This window comes from Sminthopsis crassicaudata, chromosome 6, assembly GCF_048593235.1.
Source record: "Sminthopsis crassicaudata isolate SCR6 chromosome 6, ASM4859323v1, whole genome shotgun sequence".
NCBI lineage: Eukaryota > Metazoa > Chordata > Mammalia > Dasyuromorphia > Dasyuridae > Sminthopsis > Sminthopsis crassicaudata.
The window spans coordinates 242466664-242487991 of NC_133622.1; the positions used below are offsets into that span (position 1 = coordinate 242466664).

At 36.2% G+C, this 21328-nt stretch overlaps 2 protein-coding genes across 2 annotated transcripts; both read right to left on the reverse strand.

Moving 5' to 3' along the window:
- Positions 1–7113: 7113 nt before the first annotated feature.
- Positions 7114–8064, reverse strand: LOC141547523 (olfactory receptor 5AL1-like). The gene has a single exon (XM_074275918.1). The coding sequence runs from the start codon at positions 8062–8064 to the stop codon at positions 7114–7116; it is 951 nt and encodes a 316-aa protein (XP_074132019.1).
- Positions 8065–11962: 3898 nt separating this feature from the next.
- On the reverse strand, positions 11963–12922 carry LOC141546733 (olfactory receptor 8U9-like). The gene has a single exon (XM_074274730.1). It carries the CDS (start codon positions 12911–12913, stop codon positions 11963–11965), a length of 951 nt encoding a protein of 316 aa, XP_074130831.1. The 5' UTR covers positions 12914–12922.
- Between the last annotated feature and the right edge of the window lie 8406 nt (positions 12923–21328).

Consider the following 21328-nt stretch of genomic DNA (forward strand, 5'->3'; position numbering starts at 1 on the left):
ATTACATAATTGCCATATTGTCACTCCATTATTTTCCAGGTTTTTTTTTCCTACCACAAAAAAGAGATAAATATATGAGTACACTCACACACACACACACACACACACACACACACACACACATTTACATAATTTATAGGACCTTTTCTTCTTTCTTTGATTTCTTTGGAGACGGGATTATATGTCTGGTATGGACATCATAGGTAAAAATATGTACATAATTTAATAACTTTGGGGCTCTGGTAACAAATTCTTTCTCAGAATGTCAAGATAAGTTCCTAACTCCATAAATAGAACATTTCTATGTTTATTTTCTCAAGCCCTTCCAAAATTATATTCTATTAACTTTACCAAAGGGATGGACATGAAGAATCTCAGAGTAGCTTTAATTTTCATCTCTCTAATTATGTGTTGATGCATTTTTATGTAACTACAGAAAGTTTGAGTTTTTTTCCTCAAAAAACTGTCTATTTACTCCTTTATAAGTGGTGGATAGCTCAAATTCTTAATGGTTTTAATCATATATTAATTTTAATCATATTCATATCTTAGAAATCAGATCTTTTCCAGAGAAACTTTCTAGGTTTATTATATATTAATATACTTTATAAACACCACATTTTGGAGGAATCTGGCCCACTTGCTTTTCCCCAAAGACAAAATGGAATAACAATTTCCATCTTCTATGTCTGTGCCTCTGCATAGACAATCTCCCAAGACCAAAAATGTATTCCATTATCACCTAATCCCTTGTTCTTTAAAAGGCTCACTTTATGTACTATTTCCTAGTGGAAGCCTTACCTGATTCCCTTGGTGCTCTCTGTCTCTCTGTGTTTATATCTATCTCTTTCCCAGTTTGTTTCTTCATCGATTCTATCTTTCTTTGTTATTTCATATGTATTCATGTAACACCCAATTACATTTTTCCTTTCTCTTTTTCTCTGTCTCTTTCTTCTTCCTCCTTCAATCCATGTAAATGTGGTATATTGTTATTCTTTTATACCATAAAACAATATAGATTATATGTTCATATGAAATAAATACATTTTAATACATGAACTAACTTTATATTCATTCAATAGATTTATATGTTCATTCAATAGATACATCTTATATGTTCTTTTTGTATATAATTCATTACAATGTAAACTTATAATGAGTAGATATTGTTTCATTCTCTATAATTATATCCCCAGTGAGTAGGTCAAAACTTAGTATATAGTAGGCACTTTATAAATAGTTGTTTTTGATTGATTAAAGTAGTGGATTGATCCATCATGACACTCATTAAATGACTGAAAAATATAGGGAAAGGTCCTACTATGGAGGATTTCTAGGAATATATAGATATGATTGATAAAGGACAAGAAGGCAGAGATGTTTTATACTCATAATGAAATCACACAAATTTAACAAGAATCAAAATTAAGGGTGGTGGTGATGAGTTTTAGATTTAGGGAGCCAAAATGAAATTAGGGTTTCTGGTGGTCAGGGAGTTAAATGATAAGGTCTAGTAGTAGGTTCAAGGTTCAGGGAACCAAATGGAGAGGTATGGCTCCCCTGCAACCCCTTGGGATTTGGCGCAAGATTAGGGAGTTTTGGAGACTCCCTTCTGGCAATGCAGAAGTCGAAAACCTAGATTGATAAAAGAGGTTTATTATGGGGATTGGAAGTAATGTTAAAGTCTGGTTAGGGAAATAAGTGAGGATAAAGAGAGGATGGCACTGGAAAGAAATATTATTCCAGTGGGCAGATCTATGGAAAATGGAGTTTTGCACTGAGAATGCAGTTCTCAGTGGGCAGAAAATCCTGGTAGCTAAGTAAGCCACAGAGGTTCATCTGCAAAGACCTTAGTTGATGGAAGCTCATTATATTGCTTGTCTTGGTGGGAACTGGGAAACCTGCAAGTCAGAATGGGAGCTGGGACAACAGGAGCAGATCAGAACCAATGGGGGTTGTGAGAGCCCAAGTTGGCTCAGATCCAGTGGGGGCTGGGACAAGCCTGGATCTCCTATTGGAATTCAAAGGGGTGCTTTTGACCAAGATTTGTGAATCAAAGGCCCTGGCTTCCTGGACTGATATGCCTCAGCTAGGAGGGGCTGGGAATCTGAAAGGAATCACAAATCAATAGGAAATAGTTTCTTAAAGGGACCACAACCCACTTCATTTCCCCCCCTCAAGCAGTTAAAACAAATTCATTTAAGGGAAAAAGGACTTGGGGCAAGATCTCTTATTGAGGCAGAATTAAAGGAGATTTTCTCCTTCAAGGATTTTCAGTCTTTTGGGGTCCCCTCTTCATTGGTATCTTCTTGCTTTCACAGTTCAAGGATGTAATTTGTTAAGAGTACTTTATGATAATTCTTTGGTTCAGCAATTGATCTTCAAATTATGTCTTTTTCTTTACAATAAGAAACTTGTTAACATGATTCTCATGAAATAGATATGGAATTTGTCATCTGCTTTGTGCTCGAAACTTTTCCAACTAAGGAGAAATTTCTAAAACATGTGATGAACTGATATAGTCTTTGAGAATCCAGTGTCACTGTCACGCCTCAGTGACATGCTGAAGAAGCAAATGAAGAACACCAGGAATATAAAATATTGTGCATATTCTGGTGGAAAGAATCTATTTTATGGGATTTGAAATTGAATTTCATAAATTCAGTAAAAATTCATGATCTGATAGCTCTGTGTAGACAAAGTCTCTGGTCATTTCTTCTCTACTTTTCCCCATCCTCATGGGAATAGAAAAATTGAAAGGGGAACATTAGTTTAAATAATCATAATAACCTTGGATAACATACATGGCAATGCTTGCATAATTCTTCTTTCATTATCTGTTTCCCATTTCCTACCATAAATGCTCCACAGGAGATATATCCAATGAAATAGACATTTTTTGTAAGTCTTTTCCCATTTGGGGATTTTTATCTTTTTTTTTTTTTTTTTTTTACCATTCCCTTTTTTCATTCTAACTTGCTATAGTTTGGATCACCTCCTTTACTTATGATAGATTTCCTGGGAAAAATATTTTAATCTACTTCTTGAGCAAATCAATCATGGGAATATTTTATAGTTGATTTATAACTAACATGCATTTATACTTTGGCCCCTAACTTCCTTAATTTTAATTTTAAAATAATTTCTTTTATAAATTATTTGTATTTTTGTTGTTTTGTTGTTGTTGCTCAACTAACTCTGGGCTGGGGGGGGGGGGGGAAGAATTGTTTATGTGTATACATTTGACCAGTTGCAGATTATTAAAATGTCCTTTCTTAAATACAGCATCTAAAATTGAAAATATTATATAACTGTTTTTTCCTTCTTCACAGTGACTGTTAGAATCCTCTGTTTACCTCAGGCTTTCTTTATTCATCTTTTAAAGAAAAAGATGAATAAAGAAAGCCTGAATGCAAAAGCATAGTGCAGTGAACAACAATCTCATTACATTGAGTATGGAACAGAAAGGAGAATGGGTTAAAGGGGAGGTCAAAGCCCTCTCTGGCCTTGAGCAAATTTTAAGTTTGAAAGCCTTGAGGAGGCTTTTTTTGTGGAGCAGAGAGCAGACAAGACTCTCTATGACCTCCTCTGACCTTCTCTCAAACCAACAGCAGATTAAGCCTCTAAACTGGTTTTGAAGCCAAAGAATTCATAAATATTTAGAGTATAACACGTTTCTAGAAGAAAATACCTTTGAAGAACTCCATAACAGGTCTCCTTCAAATAGGCAGGGGCACAGTCTGCTGAGTCCAGATGGCAGCATAGGGAGACCAGGGCAAGGAGCTGGGGTGGCAAGACAGAGTGTTGCAGTTCCATGCACCTGGGAGCCTTTTAGGCTACTCTGTCCTGATTGCAAGCAGGTGGTTAGAAAGATTTGCTACTAAAGGCAAATTGTAAACCACCAGACCTAGCTGATATTACCCAGCACCAGAAATCAGAGAGCAGAACAGTCCCAGGGCAAATTAAAGCAGCTGTGGCCTCCTTTGCATTGAACAGACCTCAAGCCTTAAAAAAATGAATAAAAAACAAAACAAAACAAAAAAAACAAAACAAAAAAAAAAAAACCCTCTCACCATAGACAGCTTTTATGGAGAGAGAGAAGAACAGACCTTGAGGTTTCTAAAGGCAAAGCAACTCCAGAAGAAGTCCCAAAGGGAGACATGAGGTAGTGCCTACTTCACAAGGCTTTCTTGGAAGATTTCATAAAGGATTTTAAAAGAGAATTAGAGGAAAATGAAAAGAAAAATGGGGAAATGTAATAAGATCATTGCAAGAAGGAATGGAAAAAATGGAAAAAAGAATGCAATGAACAAAAAATTTAATTGGTCAGTTGCAAAAGAAGCTAAGAACGGTAACTGAAGAAAATAATACACTAAAAATTAGAATTGAACAAATGGAAGTAAATGACTCAATAAGACTTCAAGAATCAGTCAAACAAAAAAAAAATTAAAAAAAAATAGAAGATGATCTAAAAGCCTTAAGGAACCTAAGGAAAGAACCAAACATTATTCTGCATATTGTTTTAATTTCTCCTCATTGTTTACTAAGTCATTTTGCTAAATAGATTTGGTTCAATGAACTAGATTCATTTTTATATCTGCCACAAGTAATAGTATTCTAATTATTTGAAGAAGCATATTACAAGTTTTAGATATTTTAATGCCACATTATAGCACTGGAATACCTGTTTTCTCACTCACCCAAAGAGCAGTTTTTTTTTTTTTAAATGACTAATATTTCTTTTTTGTTTGCTTATTTTTGATTTTTTACTGATCAAAACAAGCAAATTTTAATTTTGAAGTTACTACTAATCAGTTATGAAAATACCATGCTCATGTTTAATATTACAAGGCTAACAATATTTATATTTTTAAGGAGAATTCAGTTTTTAAATTCTCAGATATTATCCTACTGAAAATATTAGTGATAGTACAAGAACAGTTATAGACAAGGAGAAGCCAGTATAATACTCATTCTTCTGTAGAGCCTTATGAAATGACTAATATTTTAATAAGATTATGTAGATAGAAATATAACTACTTGGAGAGGTTTAACCATTAATTTATAATGTTCTAATGTATTGTGTTATTTAATATTTTTTATAACTGAAAGTCATTGGTGCTCAAAATAGTCTGAAAATTACATAATTCAAATATTAAAACATTTACAAACCAAAGTAAAATAAATCATGCAAACATATTTTCTACTCTGATAGAGGGAATGCAATGCAGAATCCATATTAAAAAGAGGTTTTCTGTGAATGATGATCTCTTCCAGATATCCTTGTTTGTGGATGATGTTGGGTAGGTGATATTAACTCTCAGAATTCTAGAGGCCCTGTTAGAAGAGATCTAAGAGTTGGGTCTGGCTATTCATATAGAAAAGACTATCTATTGCCCAGACTATGACATCAAATTGAATGGCTAATGTGCCTTAGGACACATATCCAGTGCAGAGTACAAATGAAGAAAGGATCAGCCCCAATACTGAAAAAGAAGATGAATGTAATGTATTATCTTGAGGAAATTTCAAAATTTTTTCAGTGGCACCAAACTTCAACCACACACCCTGTAAAAGGATGTATTTTCAATATCAGTTTTCCTTGAAATAAAATAGAACTATCTTCAAATAGCTCTAAAAATGAGTATCACAAAGAAACCAATGATGAGTTGTATAGTATGTGTGAGGAACTCCATAGAAGTAAAATAGGAGTAAAATATGCCAACAAGAAAATTGTAGAATATCCAATTTATTTTTCCCATATCAAATTATCTAAAATATTCTTTCATTGCAGGTGGACTCTCTGCCCTTTCAAGCTTCTTCCTCTGCCCTCCCTCCCCTAGCTGTGGTTCACATTACCTCCCTTCTGCCATGGCATTCCAAAATGAAGACATCTATGTATCTTGGATTCCTAGTAAAGCATCTCTCATGTGACAAAAATCAATATTTATTGAACACAAGTGTGCATTTTTAAATGAATATATTCATAATTTTGAGTTTGATTTATTTAGTAATAATCTAACAATAAAATTCATACAGTCAGTATTTCAATAAGCATTCAATAAGCAAATGTCAGGCATTTGCTTTTAAATGTTGAGATACAGAGAAAGGTAAAAGACAGTCACACCTTTTGAGGAGCTCACAATCAAATGGGAGGCATAAACAATAAATAAATATGTACAAAAATGTTATTCACACAAAAAAATTGATATAGTTAAGAGAAAAAGACAATAGAATTAAGAGTGATTGGGGGGAACCTTTCAAAATAGAATATAAGATTCATTTAATAAACTGAAGGAAACTAGGAAATACAAATGTAGGTAGAAGACATTCAAGGCAAAAGAAACAGCAATAGAAAATTCACAGACCATAGAGTTGGAATATTTTATTTAGGGAACAACAAAGAAGCCATTTTTGCTGGATCAAAGCATAGGTACTTAAGGTATAAAGTAAAAGAAGGCAAGAAAGATATGGAGGGGTGGGGTGCTGAGTGAGGGATTATGAATGGCTTTAAATACTTAACAAATAATTATATTTGATTCTGAAGGTGATAGAGAACCACTGGAGTTTACTGAGTGTGGGAGATGGTTATGGCTTCATCTACATTTAAAAAAGAGTTAGGGAAGACTTTGAGGCACTTAAACCCAAAAGCAGAATATTGCAATTGTCCAAATGTGAGTAATAAGGGCCTAATCCAGAGTGGCAGTATCAAAGGCGAAAAGGTGATGAGAACTGTTGCAAAGATAAAAACAATAGGCCTTGGATTGGATATGGCATGTGGGAGAATTAAGAATGACAGTTATGTTGTGTACCTGGTGTCCTTCTTTACAAGAAGTATACAGTGAAATTATTACATATTTGTTTGTTTCATTTTATTTATTGCTGAGGCAATTGGGTTAAGTCACTTACCCAAAGTCAAGAAGCCAGGAAGTGTTAAAGTGTCTTAAGTCACATTTGAACTCAGGTCCTCCTGACTTCAGGGCTGGTGCTCTATCCACTACACCAACTAGCTTCCCCTACAGTGAAATGATTAATTCCATCAATTTACAGATGAAGATAATGAGTTTTAAATAGTTTACTTACATACTAGTCTCATGAGTAAAATCTTGAACTTTATGAACTATGTATTATTGTGGAACCTACTTTCCTTATAACTTTCTGCAAGGCATTTTTCACTTCCTTGTTTCTCAGGCTGTAGATGAAGGGGTTCAGCAGGGGAATGATTACTGTGTAGAACACAGAAGCAATTTTATCAGTATCTAAAGAATGACTTGATTTGGGTTGAAGGTACATGAAGATGATTGTACCATAAAATATTGTAATGCATATCAGATGGGAAGAACATGTGGAAAAGGCTTTCTGTCTGCCCTTGGCAGAGTTCATCCTCAGGATAGAAAGAAAGATAAGGAGATAGGAGATGAGGACAATTAGAAGAGAAAAAAGACTGTTAAAACCAGCAATGACGAACAACAATATTTCTTTGACATGAGTATCAGAACAGGCCAAGGCTACCAAAGGGACATCATCACAATAGAAGTGATTAATTACATTAGAATCACAGAAGGATAAATGGAATGTAACAGTGGACTGCAGGATCCCAACAAAAAAGCTGTAAATATATGTACTGATAACCATTGAGATACAGGTTTTTTGAGACATGACGATTGTGTAGAGTAAGGGATTACAGATGGCCACATAACGATCATAGGCCATAACTGAGAGGAGGAAGATCTCGCAAACTACAAAAGAGATAAATAATGCCACTTGGATAGCACATGCAAAGAAGGTTATCCTTTTAACTTCCTGCATGAAATTCACTAGCATATTTGGAGTGACTGAGGAAGTATAGCAGAAGTCAACAAAAGCCAGGTGACTGAGGAAAAAATACATGGGGGTATGAAGTTGAGGACTGATCTGAATTAAGACAATCAAACCAAGGTTTCCTACAGAACCGATCATGTAGATTATTAGAAAAACCCAAAAAAAAAGGACTTGGAGGTCTTTCCTGTTTGTGAGTCCCAGAAGAATGAATTCAGGCAGAGATGAATGATTGCTTGCGGCCATGGAAGGTGTATTTAAGTGGAGCATCCAAAATTCATCAAGCAAGGGTCCAGTAGGTTATCGTAATTTTGGTTGTGATCAAAGGAATACCAGAAAATGCCTCTTGGTCCAAGAATACTTGACAAAGTCTACTTGCACTTGAAACTATCCTAATATTTCAGCACAAAAAGGAATTATTCCAGTTGGAAATTTTGCTTAAAAAATCCCCAGACCTCCTATTAAAGAAGAAATTCTTTTGAATCTTATAAATTCATATTTAAGATTGCATTCTATATTACAAACAATTCAGAACTATTCATGGCACTGAGGGAAAGAGATATGTCATGAGAATTAGAACTAGAAAGGATTTCAGAAACCATCTAGTCCAAAGCCTTCATTTATCATATGAGAAAGTGAGATTTATAGAGAAGAACCATTATACAAAGAGTGACAAGTCCTGGATTCAAAGACCAGGTCTTCTGAATCCAAATTCAGCAGCTTTTTACTTAACCATGTGGATGACAAATACTAGAAAATTATTAGGAGAAAATGTAATATCTAAAGATTAGAGATTTAAAAAACACAAAACAAATATTTAATGAGAAAAAACTAAAAGGTTGAAAACTGATACTGTATATTTCTGATGCTGGAGTCAGAAAACCTGGTTCCAGGATTCTCTCTGCCATTTCCTTTCTTTGTGATATTGAAGTGAACAGGTAACTCCCTTATCCTTTCCAAACCACTTCACAGGGCTATAAAGCTAATAAGATATTACATTGCTTCTTTCACATTGTTCTTGGTAAAAATCAAATGATATCATGAATAAAATAAATGTTTTGTAAACTATAAAACATTTAAAAATGCAAGATGGTCTTTTATTCTTCTTATAAACACCGTCCCAGAATATTGAAATGTTCCCTATGATAAAACACTACAGGAGGGCTAAGGGAAGAAAGGGATTGTAGGATTGGTTTAGTATATCTCTTCTACTCTGTATATAAGCTTCAGAATGTGCTAGGCACAATACTAAATCATAATCTAAGAGTAGAATTTTTTTTTAAAAGTTCACGGATAACCAACTTCCAAAAAGGGATTCCAACAAATTAAAATAATTTGTTTTGGATTCATTTAGTAATTGAACAAAATTAGGAGGCAGAGATGAAGAGTGTGGCCATTCAAACTGTAGGAAAAAGCTATAGAAAATACAAACCCTAGAAAGATGGAGAATTCATCCACCTTTCTCCATCAGTATAGAACAGAAGATCAATGGCAAATTATTTCTTGTTACATCTTTTCATTTTAAAGAGTTCTTCCCATCTAGCTGATTCTTCCCTCTGCCAACTTTTTGAACACATTAAAGAAATGACACATTAGTTCTATCTCCAGCAAAATATGACAGAACTGAACATACCTGAAGGGCTCTAGCCATTGTGAATACTCAGGGTTATGAGACTTCATTTGTCTGAGTGCATTTATCTGAGATATCTTGACTCCATTGGGACTTCATTCCCATATTACATTATTTCTCTAAAGAAACAGTTGTAATGATTTATTCAAAGCAGCAAAAGAAAGCTTGTTTAAAGATATTCCCTTAAGACATACTGAGTGGGGAATCTAGTGTAGTAGATAGTTCACTGATACGTGAATTTCCTGATTTGTGTTTAAGTTTTGGACCCAATAATTGCTAGTGACACTAAACAAGCTATTTTTCTGCTGGGATCCTTAATTATCTCATTTATATAAAGGGATAATGATATTTGTAACATGTATCCCAAAAGATTGCTGTAGGGAAAACATTATATTCTTCTTGCCATTCAAATAGGATTTATGGTGGTGGAATTGAAAAGAAGGGACCTATGTTTTGGGAATCAAAAAGATAAATTCTCACATCTGGAATAGTGAGGACAAGGTCGATCAACAGGACTTTTCTCTTAGAATACAGGATCACTTGAAAAGGATCACATGTCTGCACTCTAGGAAAGACATAAATTTGAATTTTTTTACACTGACCTAAAGACATTAGAAATACAAATCTAGAGCTGAATGAAATCTCAGAAACCATCTAGTCCAAAGTCCTGAGATCCATTAGTGTTAAGTGATTTAACTAAAGACAAAACCAGCCAGTGAGTGCCACAAATGATCATTTAACCCAGGTCATGTGACTCCAGAGGCAGCATTCTTAACACAACTCCTAAAGCAAGAGGAAGATATGTTTATGTTTGCATTTCTTCTTCTATTGTATTTTTATAAAGACTCCTCCATAATCCAGGGTCTAAAAGATTAGTCAAGACAAGGCCAATATGGAAATAAGGTAATGAGTCTCAATTAGAGAACACTTTTTTCATTTCTTAAATTTGTTTTTTCATGGAAATAGCATGACTTATGTCTGGGCATCTTTTAGACTTAAAACCCTATTAAATTTTGGTGGTCTACCATTTCTTGAATCCTACAATAAGACCTCTTCCTGGAAGTTAGCATAAGATAGTAATTAATGTGTTCTTCTTAAGAAATGGATTGGGGGGCAGCTAGGTGGCGCAGTGGATAGAGCACCAGCCCTGAATTCAGGAGGACCCCAGTTCAAATCTGGTCTCAGACACTTAACACTTCCTAGTTGTGTGACCCTGGGCAAGTCACTTAACCCCAGCCTCAAAAAAAAAAAAAAAAAAAAAAAAAAGAAATGGATTGGATTGTGATGTACTGAGCTCTATATCATCAAAAGATTTAAGCAAAGACATCTTGGTATTTTGGTGGGGCTAGAAGGAGGCTTCTGTTTTCCCTATTTTTACTCATTGGATCTTGGAATGAAACATAACTTTCTTCAGACTCAATTCTTCCTATTCAAAATAAGAAATTTGAATTGGAACAGGCCTTCTTAAGTTTTGTTTGCTTTATAGTTGAGGGTTTTTAATTTTTTTTTTTTGTTATTGTTATTTTGTTTTGTTTCATGGAGCAGTCTGCTTAGTCCAATGGCCTCCATCTCAAATAATGCTTTTAAAGGTATAACAAAATATATAGGGTTACAAAAAACTGATTTTATTGAAACATATTTTGAAAATATATTTTAAAATTAAGAACTGCCTAAAATCTATCCATAGACTATGAATGGCAGATTTATTAATAATCCCTGGATTATTGCAAAATTCCTTCCTGTCTCTAATACTTTACAGCCTAAAGTTAATTGTAACTTCAAATTCTCACACATATATGTATGTATATAATATACATATACGTATATAACACTATACACATATTTTTTTATATTTATGAGTTTCTAAACTTTTCTTTGTCATCTGTTAAGCTTTACATTTCATATCTGCAGCTTCTGCAAAACTCACAATATGTTCCAATTAAATTTCTTATGCCAACCTGTGGAAAGAATAAATGTAATCATTTATATAGTAATAGCAAAATTCCATTGAAACTTTGAGGTTGGGGAATGAAATATATCAAGAATTTTCAAAAGGACTTCAGAGGCAATTAGTTAGACTATGTGCTACAATGGGCACTTGGTGTTGTTTCATAACACTCTTCCTATTTGTTCCAACTTCCTTCCTCAATCTAACCAATTCTTTCTAGAGAAAATGTGAGCTTCAGTGGAAAAGATAACAATAGCTATAAATTAAGTCATAAGGACAGTTTTCTTTATAAAAACCAGTTCTGGAGCCATAGTTTTGGTTTGTTTTTGTTTTGTTTTCCCCAATGGAAATGATGCTGTCACAGGATCAATGACATGGAAGTGAGTAGGGCATATCTTGGAACTTAGGAACAAAGATACTTCCTTTTAGATATTATTATAGCCTATTGATCTGTTGGTAAAAAGATGAGGCTTGCCAAAGAGTAATAATTTGTACTTTTTTATTATATTCCATGAATCAAATAATCAAAAAAAGAAAAAAAAAAAAAACAAGAAAAGTGAGTTTACTCATTTTATTTTAATAAGTCCATGATTTCTATTGCTTATGATCCTATTCAAAGCATCCTTCACCTCTTTATTTCTCAAACTATAAATCAAGGGATTTAACATGGGAATGATCACAGTATAAAAGACTGAGGCCATTTTATCTGTATCAAGGGAATGGTTTGAGCTGGGCTGCAAGTACATAAATATCAAAGTCCCATAGAAAATGGTGACAGCCACCATATGTGAGCCACAGGTGGAGAAGGCTTTGCGCCTGCCTTCAGCTGATTGCATCTTTAGAATCGCAGAGATAATAAACATGTAGGAGACAAAGACCACCGTAAGAGAAGAGATAAACATTATTCCTGCACATGCAAAAATCCATATTTGTTTGGAATGTGTGTCAGAGCAGGATATCCTCAAGAGAGGCATATCATCACAGTAGAAATGGTTGATAATGTTAGAACCACAGTAGGAGAGGCGAAATGTCAAGATAACATGAAATAATGCAACCAGAAAGCTGTAGCTATAAGGAGCAGCTACCAGCTGAATACAGATTTTAGGAGACATAAGAACCATATAAAGCAAAGGGTTACAAATGGCCACATAACGATCATAGGCCATGGAAGCTAGCAGCAAGCATTCTGCATCCATGAAAGCAATGAAGCATCCTAGTTGAAGAGCACAGGCACTGAGAGAGATTGTATTTACTTCATACAAAAAATTCCCCAACATTTTGGGAGTAATGGAGGAAGAATAACAGAAATCAACAAAAGCAAGGTGACTTAGGAAGAAATACATGGGAGTTTTTAGTCGCGAATTAATTCTGATGACTATAATAAGACCCAAATTACCCACCACTGTGAACACATAGATTGAGAAGAACACCATGAAGAGAGGCATCTTCAGCTCTTGTTTGTCAGTGATGCCCAAAAGAATGAACTCAGTCACCTGAGTAAAATTAATTTCAGCCATTTATTCCATCTGACATCTTGGCCAAGATAAAAACAAAGATGAAAGTTCAGTTAGTTCTTGGATTTTCCTTCCCTCTAAATTTTTTTCATTATTGTCATTATTAGAGTGAACAGTGATGGATAGTACACAGTAAAAATAAAACAAAACCTGCTGTGATTATCAAATGTCCAGTTTATATGGATACTGTGAAGTGGGTTATGCAAATATTAGTATTCCTATTTTATTGTTTGAAACACAATTTGATATCCAAAATTCAATGCTGTCTTACTCTTAAAAAAAAGAAAAATTCATCTCTATTTTTGGTAGTACAGTCTAAATTTGTAATTGTTATTCTTGGTCTTGTCTATACAATCAAATTCAATACCTTGAAGTTGTACTACTTTGGGGGTGATCAGTACTATTTCTTTGAAAGTATTCTGTGAGTCCACTCTTAAAAACATATCGTGACCCCCTCTGACTCTAAAACTGGGGAGAAAAGACAGCTGAAAACCAAACGTTTTATTGACAGCAGAGAATAAGGTGATGATGTGATGTATAGTGAAGAGAATGATGAGATTTGGAGTCTGGGGCACTTGGTTCATATTCTAACTGTGCCATTTAGTACCTTTTAAACCTAAATCTCTTTAGGCATCAATTTTCATTCTAGGAGACTTCTGAGGTCCTTTAGTCACTTAACCTGATTTACAGAGATAAATAAATTAGGCACAGGATATTCCAGAATTCTTTTTGTTCAGTTGTGTCTCTTGACCCAAGGAACCATAGTGTGCTAATAAGCATGCTATGATTTTACCATCTCTTGAAAATGGTCCAAAAGCACGTTCATTGTTTCCATGATGCTGTCCATCCATCTCATTCTCTACCTTTCCTTTTTTTTTTTCCTTTTCAATCTTACTCTCATGATTCTTAGAGTGATGTTAAGCCCTAATAACTTAAAACAACTCTTAAGACTTTTGGAACTCCCTGTATATATGAGGAAAGGTAGAAGATATCTAGGGCATCATGAGTGGAAATGAAATTCAACTGATCGTGTAAGGAAGCTAAAGTGAGAATAAAAGTAGGAATGGGATTGCTGAGGTAGAGAACTAACAAATCGGTCATTGTGGCTTCAACATAAAGTGTGTACAAGTAAATAATGTGTCATGAATGTGGACATAGCTACAACCAGACCAATATATGTCACCTCCTTCCTCATACAAAGAAAATCTTAATATGTTCTAACCAAGATCCTTAGTAAAATCCTGTATCTATTATGTGACAGTCCTATAAGATTACTACTATCACTACCTCTTCCCTACTCCCATTACTCCCAGGATCCATTCCAACTTAAGCTTAGCCCAGTTGATTTGGTGAATTCTACTGTCTTTAACTTTCAAAGTGGTTCACTCCTCTCTAAATTAGACTCAATGAATAAATAAATAAAAATAAAGCAAAACAAAACCTATAACACTTACCGGTGTCATGGGGACATTCAGGAAAGCGCTGCAGAATATTGTATAACCTCAGATCTCTGTTATCTCAACTTAGGAAAAAAAACAATAAAGTGTTCCTAAAAACAAACATTTATGAGATATTCAAACAGGTATCTATCCTCTTTCCCTTTTTTGGTTCTTGTTTTAACAATTGTTATTAGTATTCTTCCAATCATTTACAAATTATATTTATTTCAGTAATTAATACTAAATAAAGTTGTTAGGTTAACTTAATTGCTTCCTCATTCTTCCAAGCTCACAACTTCCCATCATCTCTCAATAATACTAATAATACAAATTGATCTTCTGGTGACCAATCTGCTTAAATACAGGCAAGATTATTTGATCGTCAAAAATCAGTGTGGTTGTGTTTCCTAGTTCCCTAATTGCTAAATTTTCATTAAGTACATAATTGATAGATGTTTTGGTTAATAAACAGCATTTGACCAATTTTTGGTTAAAACTGTCTTTGGCATATATGGTCTTTGGGTTCAATGAAAATTCACTTCTTCATGTATTATAGAAGATTGTTCTTCATGTTAATATTGCCATTTACGAGATCATAGTTTTCAAACCTTAACAAGCACAATTCCAAACCTTTCATTTTACAAATGAAAAAACAAATACCTTTCCTAAAGTCAAATAGATAAGAAGTGACTGAGATTTACTCTCTCTTTTGCCGTTTATAAATCAGAATTCAGGTTTGGTGCTGTTTTCTTTGTACTACAATGCTTTGCATAATAGAAGAAAAAAATTAGTTCATAGTATTTTTTCTCTGTTAAATGTGCTCGTGAATTACTAATGTAAACTGTATCCTTGCCATTTTAAATCTTCAGAAAATGCCATTTTTGTTATGATATTGTCGTATTTCTGATTCCTTATATTTATACTATTTATAGTTAAAGTGATACAGATTCAAAACTGTTAAAAGATATGAAACAAATGATTTGTTCTCCTACGTCTATTAGAATATTTTGTCTTACCTGAGAAGAACAAATAACTAGATCCTCAAAAATACATAGAGGAGCATTTGAGTACATGGTTTTATTGATGAATGTGTCCCAAAGGAATTATATGTTCAACTGGTCCTGGAGCTTCTAACTTACTCAGGTGTTGACAAAGAAATTAAATACAACCATGGGGAACATTAAGCAAACTGAATTTAATTGAAGAGTTTCTCTGGGGTGTTGTGAGAAGAGAAAATCTAAACCTGCTCCTCACAAAGTGAGCAGTGTGATAAAGAATGTTTTTTTAAAGTAAAATTTGCTTTTGGAACATTTTCAATTATTAACAATATTGCAATTATTAATAGTCACTTTCTAGCTTAATTAATTTCTTGGATAAATTTAAACTCAACTTTAAAAGCAATCTCAAATACCATTCCTATGCAAAGAACATGGCTTTGGAATCAAAGGGCCTTCCTTTGAATGCTATCTCCATCATTGCCTGGTTGAGTTTCTCATGTATGGGATCTGGATTGAATGAGATGAGGTGAGATCTTTCAAGACAGTTGTGAAAATCGAGTAAGGCTTCATCTACTTCAGAGTTTGAGTAGGCCTGAAGGACTTTGAGCATTGATTCAAGGGCATAATCGGGTCCCCTTCCTGCTACCCTCCTATGACACCATTTCCTCCCTATTTCAGTCAAATAAGGGCAACTATGTACTTATTGGTCAAGTTCAATTTTGTGGGTAGATCTCGCATAAGACTCTCAGCCAATGAGGATGAGGGTCAGTGGTGGGAGGGGGTGTTTTGCATTAAGGATTAAAGGGGCTGTCCTGCCCACAGGAGGAGCTTCCTCTCTGCAATTGTCTGCTCTAAGGGTGGGAATCCCTTTTTTTGAGAATGTACAATAAACTTTGCTTTACTCCAGAGATCAAAGAGTTTGCCTATGGGGAGGAATTAAACAGGGACTGGTACCAATCTATCCCCTGACCCTGCTCCATTTGTCTGGACCCAAGATTCTTAGAGACAAGAGCCAGACTCTCCCAGATAACCCCAGAGTTGTTAGCATAAAAACAACAGGCCTCTTCCCAGAGCAGTACAGAGCATCCTATTTAAGAAACAATAGGTCCAGGCCTTAGGGAGTTTTACCTGACTCTCAAGCTCCAGGAAGTAGAGTGTTCTAGACAGCCCAGGTCAAGTTCCACTGGTGCACTTAGCTCCCAATAACTCATTTCACTGTGGATGAGGACAACAGTGGCATCGGCAGCAGAGCCCAGCAGACCCAACCCCACAAAAGTAAGGATGACAGCTGTGACAGCACATTTCTCGAGCTGTTAGTCACTGGCCCTGTATCAGAGAAAGACTCCCACTCTTCTTTTCCACCAAGTAGTATCTAAGGAAGACAGAGACTAAAATGCACAAAGGGTCTTGGTTAACAGAAAGGCCTGAGCTGACACGCCTAGTGAGGCCATTGAAGCAGGCCGACCAAGCTCCCAACCAAGGAACAAGGAACCACAGGGATCCGGTCAAAGGGGTAGCTATGGTCCTGGTGGAGCTGCAGACTGAGATGGAGGGAGAGAAGTCAGGTAAAGTGGATGACACTAGGCAGGTACCAGAGCCTTGGATATTCCCCAGGGAAAAGCTGATCTGATCAGGAGTCAAAGAGCCGGGGACCTATTATTCCTATGTAACAGAGGGCTGGGTATCCATATAAAGCCAATAGTCAGGCCCCAAATCTGTCCTGGAAGTATTTATGGCTCCAACAGCTGAGAGCAAGCTAAGGACAGATGTGGTTGGAGGGAAAGAAGGTGGTAAAGGTTGGGGAGTCTGGGGAATAGGGACTGAGGGAGGCTGAACAGGGGCAGGGAGTGCTAGTAAGTCTACCTCCCATCTCTTCTCAGCTGCTGTTCCTTCAATCCAATCCCTAGGTAAAGGTGAAGATGTTGTTCCCACTCTTTCAAGTGCTTCTGGGATTTGAAGATCCTCTCATCTGGAAAAAGCCATCAACTTTCCTGGTTCCTTATCCTCCCTTTTGTTTTGGCTAAGTGAATGAGATGAGGTGAGATCTTTCAAGACAGTTGTGAAAATTGAGTAAGGCTTCATCTACTTCAGAGTTTGAGTAGGCTTGAAGGACTGTGAACATCAAGGGCATAATTGCGTTCCCCTCTCATGATATCATCTCCCTATTTCAGCCAAATATGGGCAACTATGTACTTATTGGTCAAGTTCAATTTCATGGGCAGATCTGGCGTTTAGAATGTAAGACTCTCAGCCAATGAGGATGAGGGTCAGTGGTGGGAGGGGGTGTTTGCCTTAGGGATTAAAGGGGTTGTCCTGCCCACAGGAGGCGCTTCCTCTTTGTTATTGTCTGCTCGAAGGGTGGGATGCCCTTTTCTTGAGAATTTACAATAAACTTTGCTTTTCTCTAGCTTTTTTATTAAACGGTGACCCCTCACCATTTCTGTACCACACAGTTTTGGGGGCTCGTCCGGGATCCTTTACTCGGTGAGTAAGTGAACTCCTGGGTGCTGGCAGGGAGGTGCCCTGCCCTGGTTTAGGCAGCCCGCCAGCGTCCAGGGCCTTCTCCTTGCTCCCCAATGTAAAATGGGGCCGAAGCAGAGAAACTCAGAGAAAATCAAAGGGAGAAACTCTGCGGTGAAAATCCCAACCGGTTGGTGGAGGACAGATCAGTCAAGTAATTTGCTGCGCAGCAACCCAGAGGTAAGTGTCCTGTGAACCCTTGAGTCTAGTTATAGGTTCTGGAGAGTGCTCTGGACAGGAAGAGAGCTGGGTCTTCTGGGTGACTGGAGTTAACCGGTGATGGTTAGCGTGTTTGGGCCTTTAGGAGTCTATTAAACTCCTTCCAAATTCAATGGGTGTGGCCCGGTCCCAGCCAGCCCTCACAGAGAGAAATGAGAAAAATATCAGAAAATACTGATAGATAGTCCCTTGGGAGATAAATTAAGTAATTGGAACAAACTGCCAAAATATGAGGAAAAATAAAAAGCAAGAAAAAGATGATAAGGTATTGTTGTTTTGTTGCAGACTGGATGTGCCAAAAGGATTAAATGGTACCTGAAGGGAAGGACCTGAGAGGATTTCATTCCATTAGCCCTTCCAGGGGCCTTCGGGAGGGGAGGAGAAATATGTCTTTTGAAGCAGGGGCCGTTTCAGCTGACCAGAAATACCCGTTAGTAGATCCCATTTGGGATCAGAAACCCTGTACATGGGGAAGTATGGGGGATTGAGCCAGTGAAGATGGTGGCTTCCTTCCTTTTCCTCCCATGTGTCCTGACTGCAGCAGGGCCATGTGGGCCGGGGGAAAGAAACCGCTATTTAGTGAAGTTCATTGTTTTCAATGTGATGGTGATGAGGAGTAAACTGAGGGTCTAAACCCAGATGGGTCAGTTCCTTTCAGGAGGTCTAATAATCTCTTTCTCCTTCCCAAAGTCCCAATGGGCGGGTCCTTTAGCGAATGAATTTTGCTACTCAAGGCTGTGTAGAAACAAAGTCTTTATTGATTAGAATAGAAACACCAGAGAGCCGGTGGGCAAAATGGCTGCAAGGTACAAGGTCAGTTTTGCAAAGAATAGATTTTTGAGTTCTCTGTTTTATACAAAGCACAATCATTCAAATGCAGTGATGAAGAGAAGGATTCTCTTGTAATCTTTTGAGTAGAGACAGAAGTCTCTTCCCCTGCTGTGACATTTGGTCTGTTTGAGCAGATTAGAATGGGGGGCTGTAAAACTCCAACCAGCTCAGATAGCCCAAACCAGTTTGACCACATCAAAGTCCAAGTCCCAAATGGAGTTGGAGATCAAAGGAATATCAAGGGGCTACAGCCCCCATCAATGGCAAAAGTAGTTTTATATTATTGGGAATTTAAAGCTGTGTTTGGGATTTTAAGTTAAAATATAGGTTATTAAAACAAAATGCTGGTAGCTTACTTAGGGGAGGTTGTGGTTGTATCTCCCTACTTAGATGGTATGTTTGATAGAGGTATTGGGTAATTTGTATCTGAGCCCTGATTTAAGTGTTTGTCAGCTCTGTTGGGCATGTATTAAGTTTTATGAAATTTGGGTCAGTTACTTGCGAACATTGAAGTGTAAAGTTTAAAAAATATATACATACATATTTACTTAAAGATGGGACAAGAAAGATTGATTTGCAAAAGTAATTAATAGTTTAAATGGAGCGATGATATATTGGGTCAGGAAGCATGGTGGTGTGGGGGAAGGGTGACCACGTGGAGAGGGACCTGGTCAGGTGTTCTAATCCCTCCTCCCATTAAGTATAGTGGGTTTTTTTGTTTGTTTGTTTGTTTGTTTTTTAATAACTACACCTCCTTGCTGATTTAGATATTAATTATTTCTACCGTTTAAAGAAACAGTCTACATTTATATGGTGTTAATAACTGAATGTTTTATTTTTATTTTTCAAGTCTATAGCTGTTCTAAGGAGGTGGAACTATAAGTTTTCTGAAAGCATTTCATTTCTACTACATGATAGTCTCCTTGTTTAAAGATTATTTTAATCTGATCTGATAATTTGATAGGGTTATTTGCAAAAATTTTAATCCTTTTCAGAATGAAGAGAATATTAATGTTAAATCTGAAAGATCCGAAAGTTTCTTTTCTGTGGAAACGGGATGGACAACATGAGATTTAGAATTTTTCTTGTATTGAGTATTTGAAGGCAAAATAATCTATAATGTTAAACCTAGAACCATCTACTTAGATATGAAAGATAAACTGTATAATCTGTGAACTTCCTAAGATGAATCTTTACTGTGATTCTTGAGAACTAGATTCACCTGAAGCCTTGATTAATGATAATTGCCTTAGGAGATACAATATTTTGGGACTGTAGCTAATATTTACTTGGAGTTTTGAATTCAGGTATAACTGTTTGCATAGGTCGTTAAACTCCACCATCTGGAGGTGGGATGGTTAAAATTAGGACAGCTACCTGAAGTAAAACTGCCTTAAATAAATCATGCCTTTGGTTTTTCCTCTTATGTTTGTAATCAGAGCCAAGTGGTCAGTGAGATATACAGTACTAGGACCGCTCCCACTTTGCCTTTCTTTTTGAGACAAAGCTGGCAATCTCTAGAACCCCAATCCTAGACTCCTGACTATAGATCTATATTCAGATGCGTTTTTCATGTTTTGCATGATCATGGTGGGGAAAGAATTTATATGGAAAGAACTTTTGACACTCAATCCCCTATTAAATATGCAGAGAAAATGAAATGAAGGGGTATTCAAGTTAGAACAGTATTAAATCAAGAGGGCTGGGAGATGGCTCACAGATTCCAGAATGTTGAAACATGAGGCAATACTATTAGAAAAGAATGCTCCATAATCCAAGATCATAATCTTAATCCTGCTTCCTTTTTGTCCCCTGGAGAACAGAAATATTGCTGTATAAAACTGTCTGACTATTGCTATTTCGGGAAATTTACTAGTCTGTTATGTATAATCTGATAATTTCTGTAAAGGGGGGGGGGGGGAGGAAACTGAGATTTCAACTGGTCAGAAAATTGGGAAAAACTGATGTCTTATTTCAGTTCAGGCCTAATTGGAAACTACTTACTCTTTGCTTACCTCATCATTCTGGTTCCCTGATGAAGGACCTCGAAAACTAGACATCATTTGGGTACTGAATGGAACTCTGGAAAAGGTAAAAGATTTCTTTTCTTTTTGCAGTGGACATCCAATTTGCTTCAGGCCTGGATCGTTGTTAGAGCTCTATGCTTGGGCACAATTCTTTAAGAATTGCTGAGATTGACGAAAGGTCTCCTTTTGTCTTGCTCTCTTGTCTCTATAGATAAGGGAGAGGCTACAAGAAGTTGAAAAAGCTTTTTACCTGTCCACTAGCTAGAAACACCTGATTTTAGCAGATGCAGGGTTTGGAGAAGGCTGCAGAGACAAAAGGCCTCCTTTTGCATCTCAAGGAATTTCTAACCAGACCTTAACCTTGCAATAAACATCTTTTTACTC

Excerpts from the sequence above, each read along its gene's own strand:
- LOC141547523 (XM_074275918.1), bottom strand. The coding sequence starts at position 8,064 with ATGGCCGCAAGCAATCATTCATCTCTGCCTGAATTCATTCTTCTGGGA.
- LOC141546733 (XM_074274730.1), bottom strand. The coding sequence starts at position 12,913 with ATGGCTGAAATTAATTTTACTCAGGTGACTGAGTTCATTCTTTTGGGC.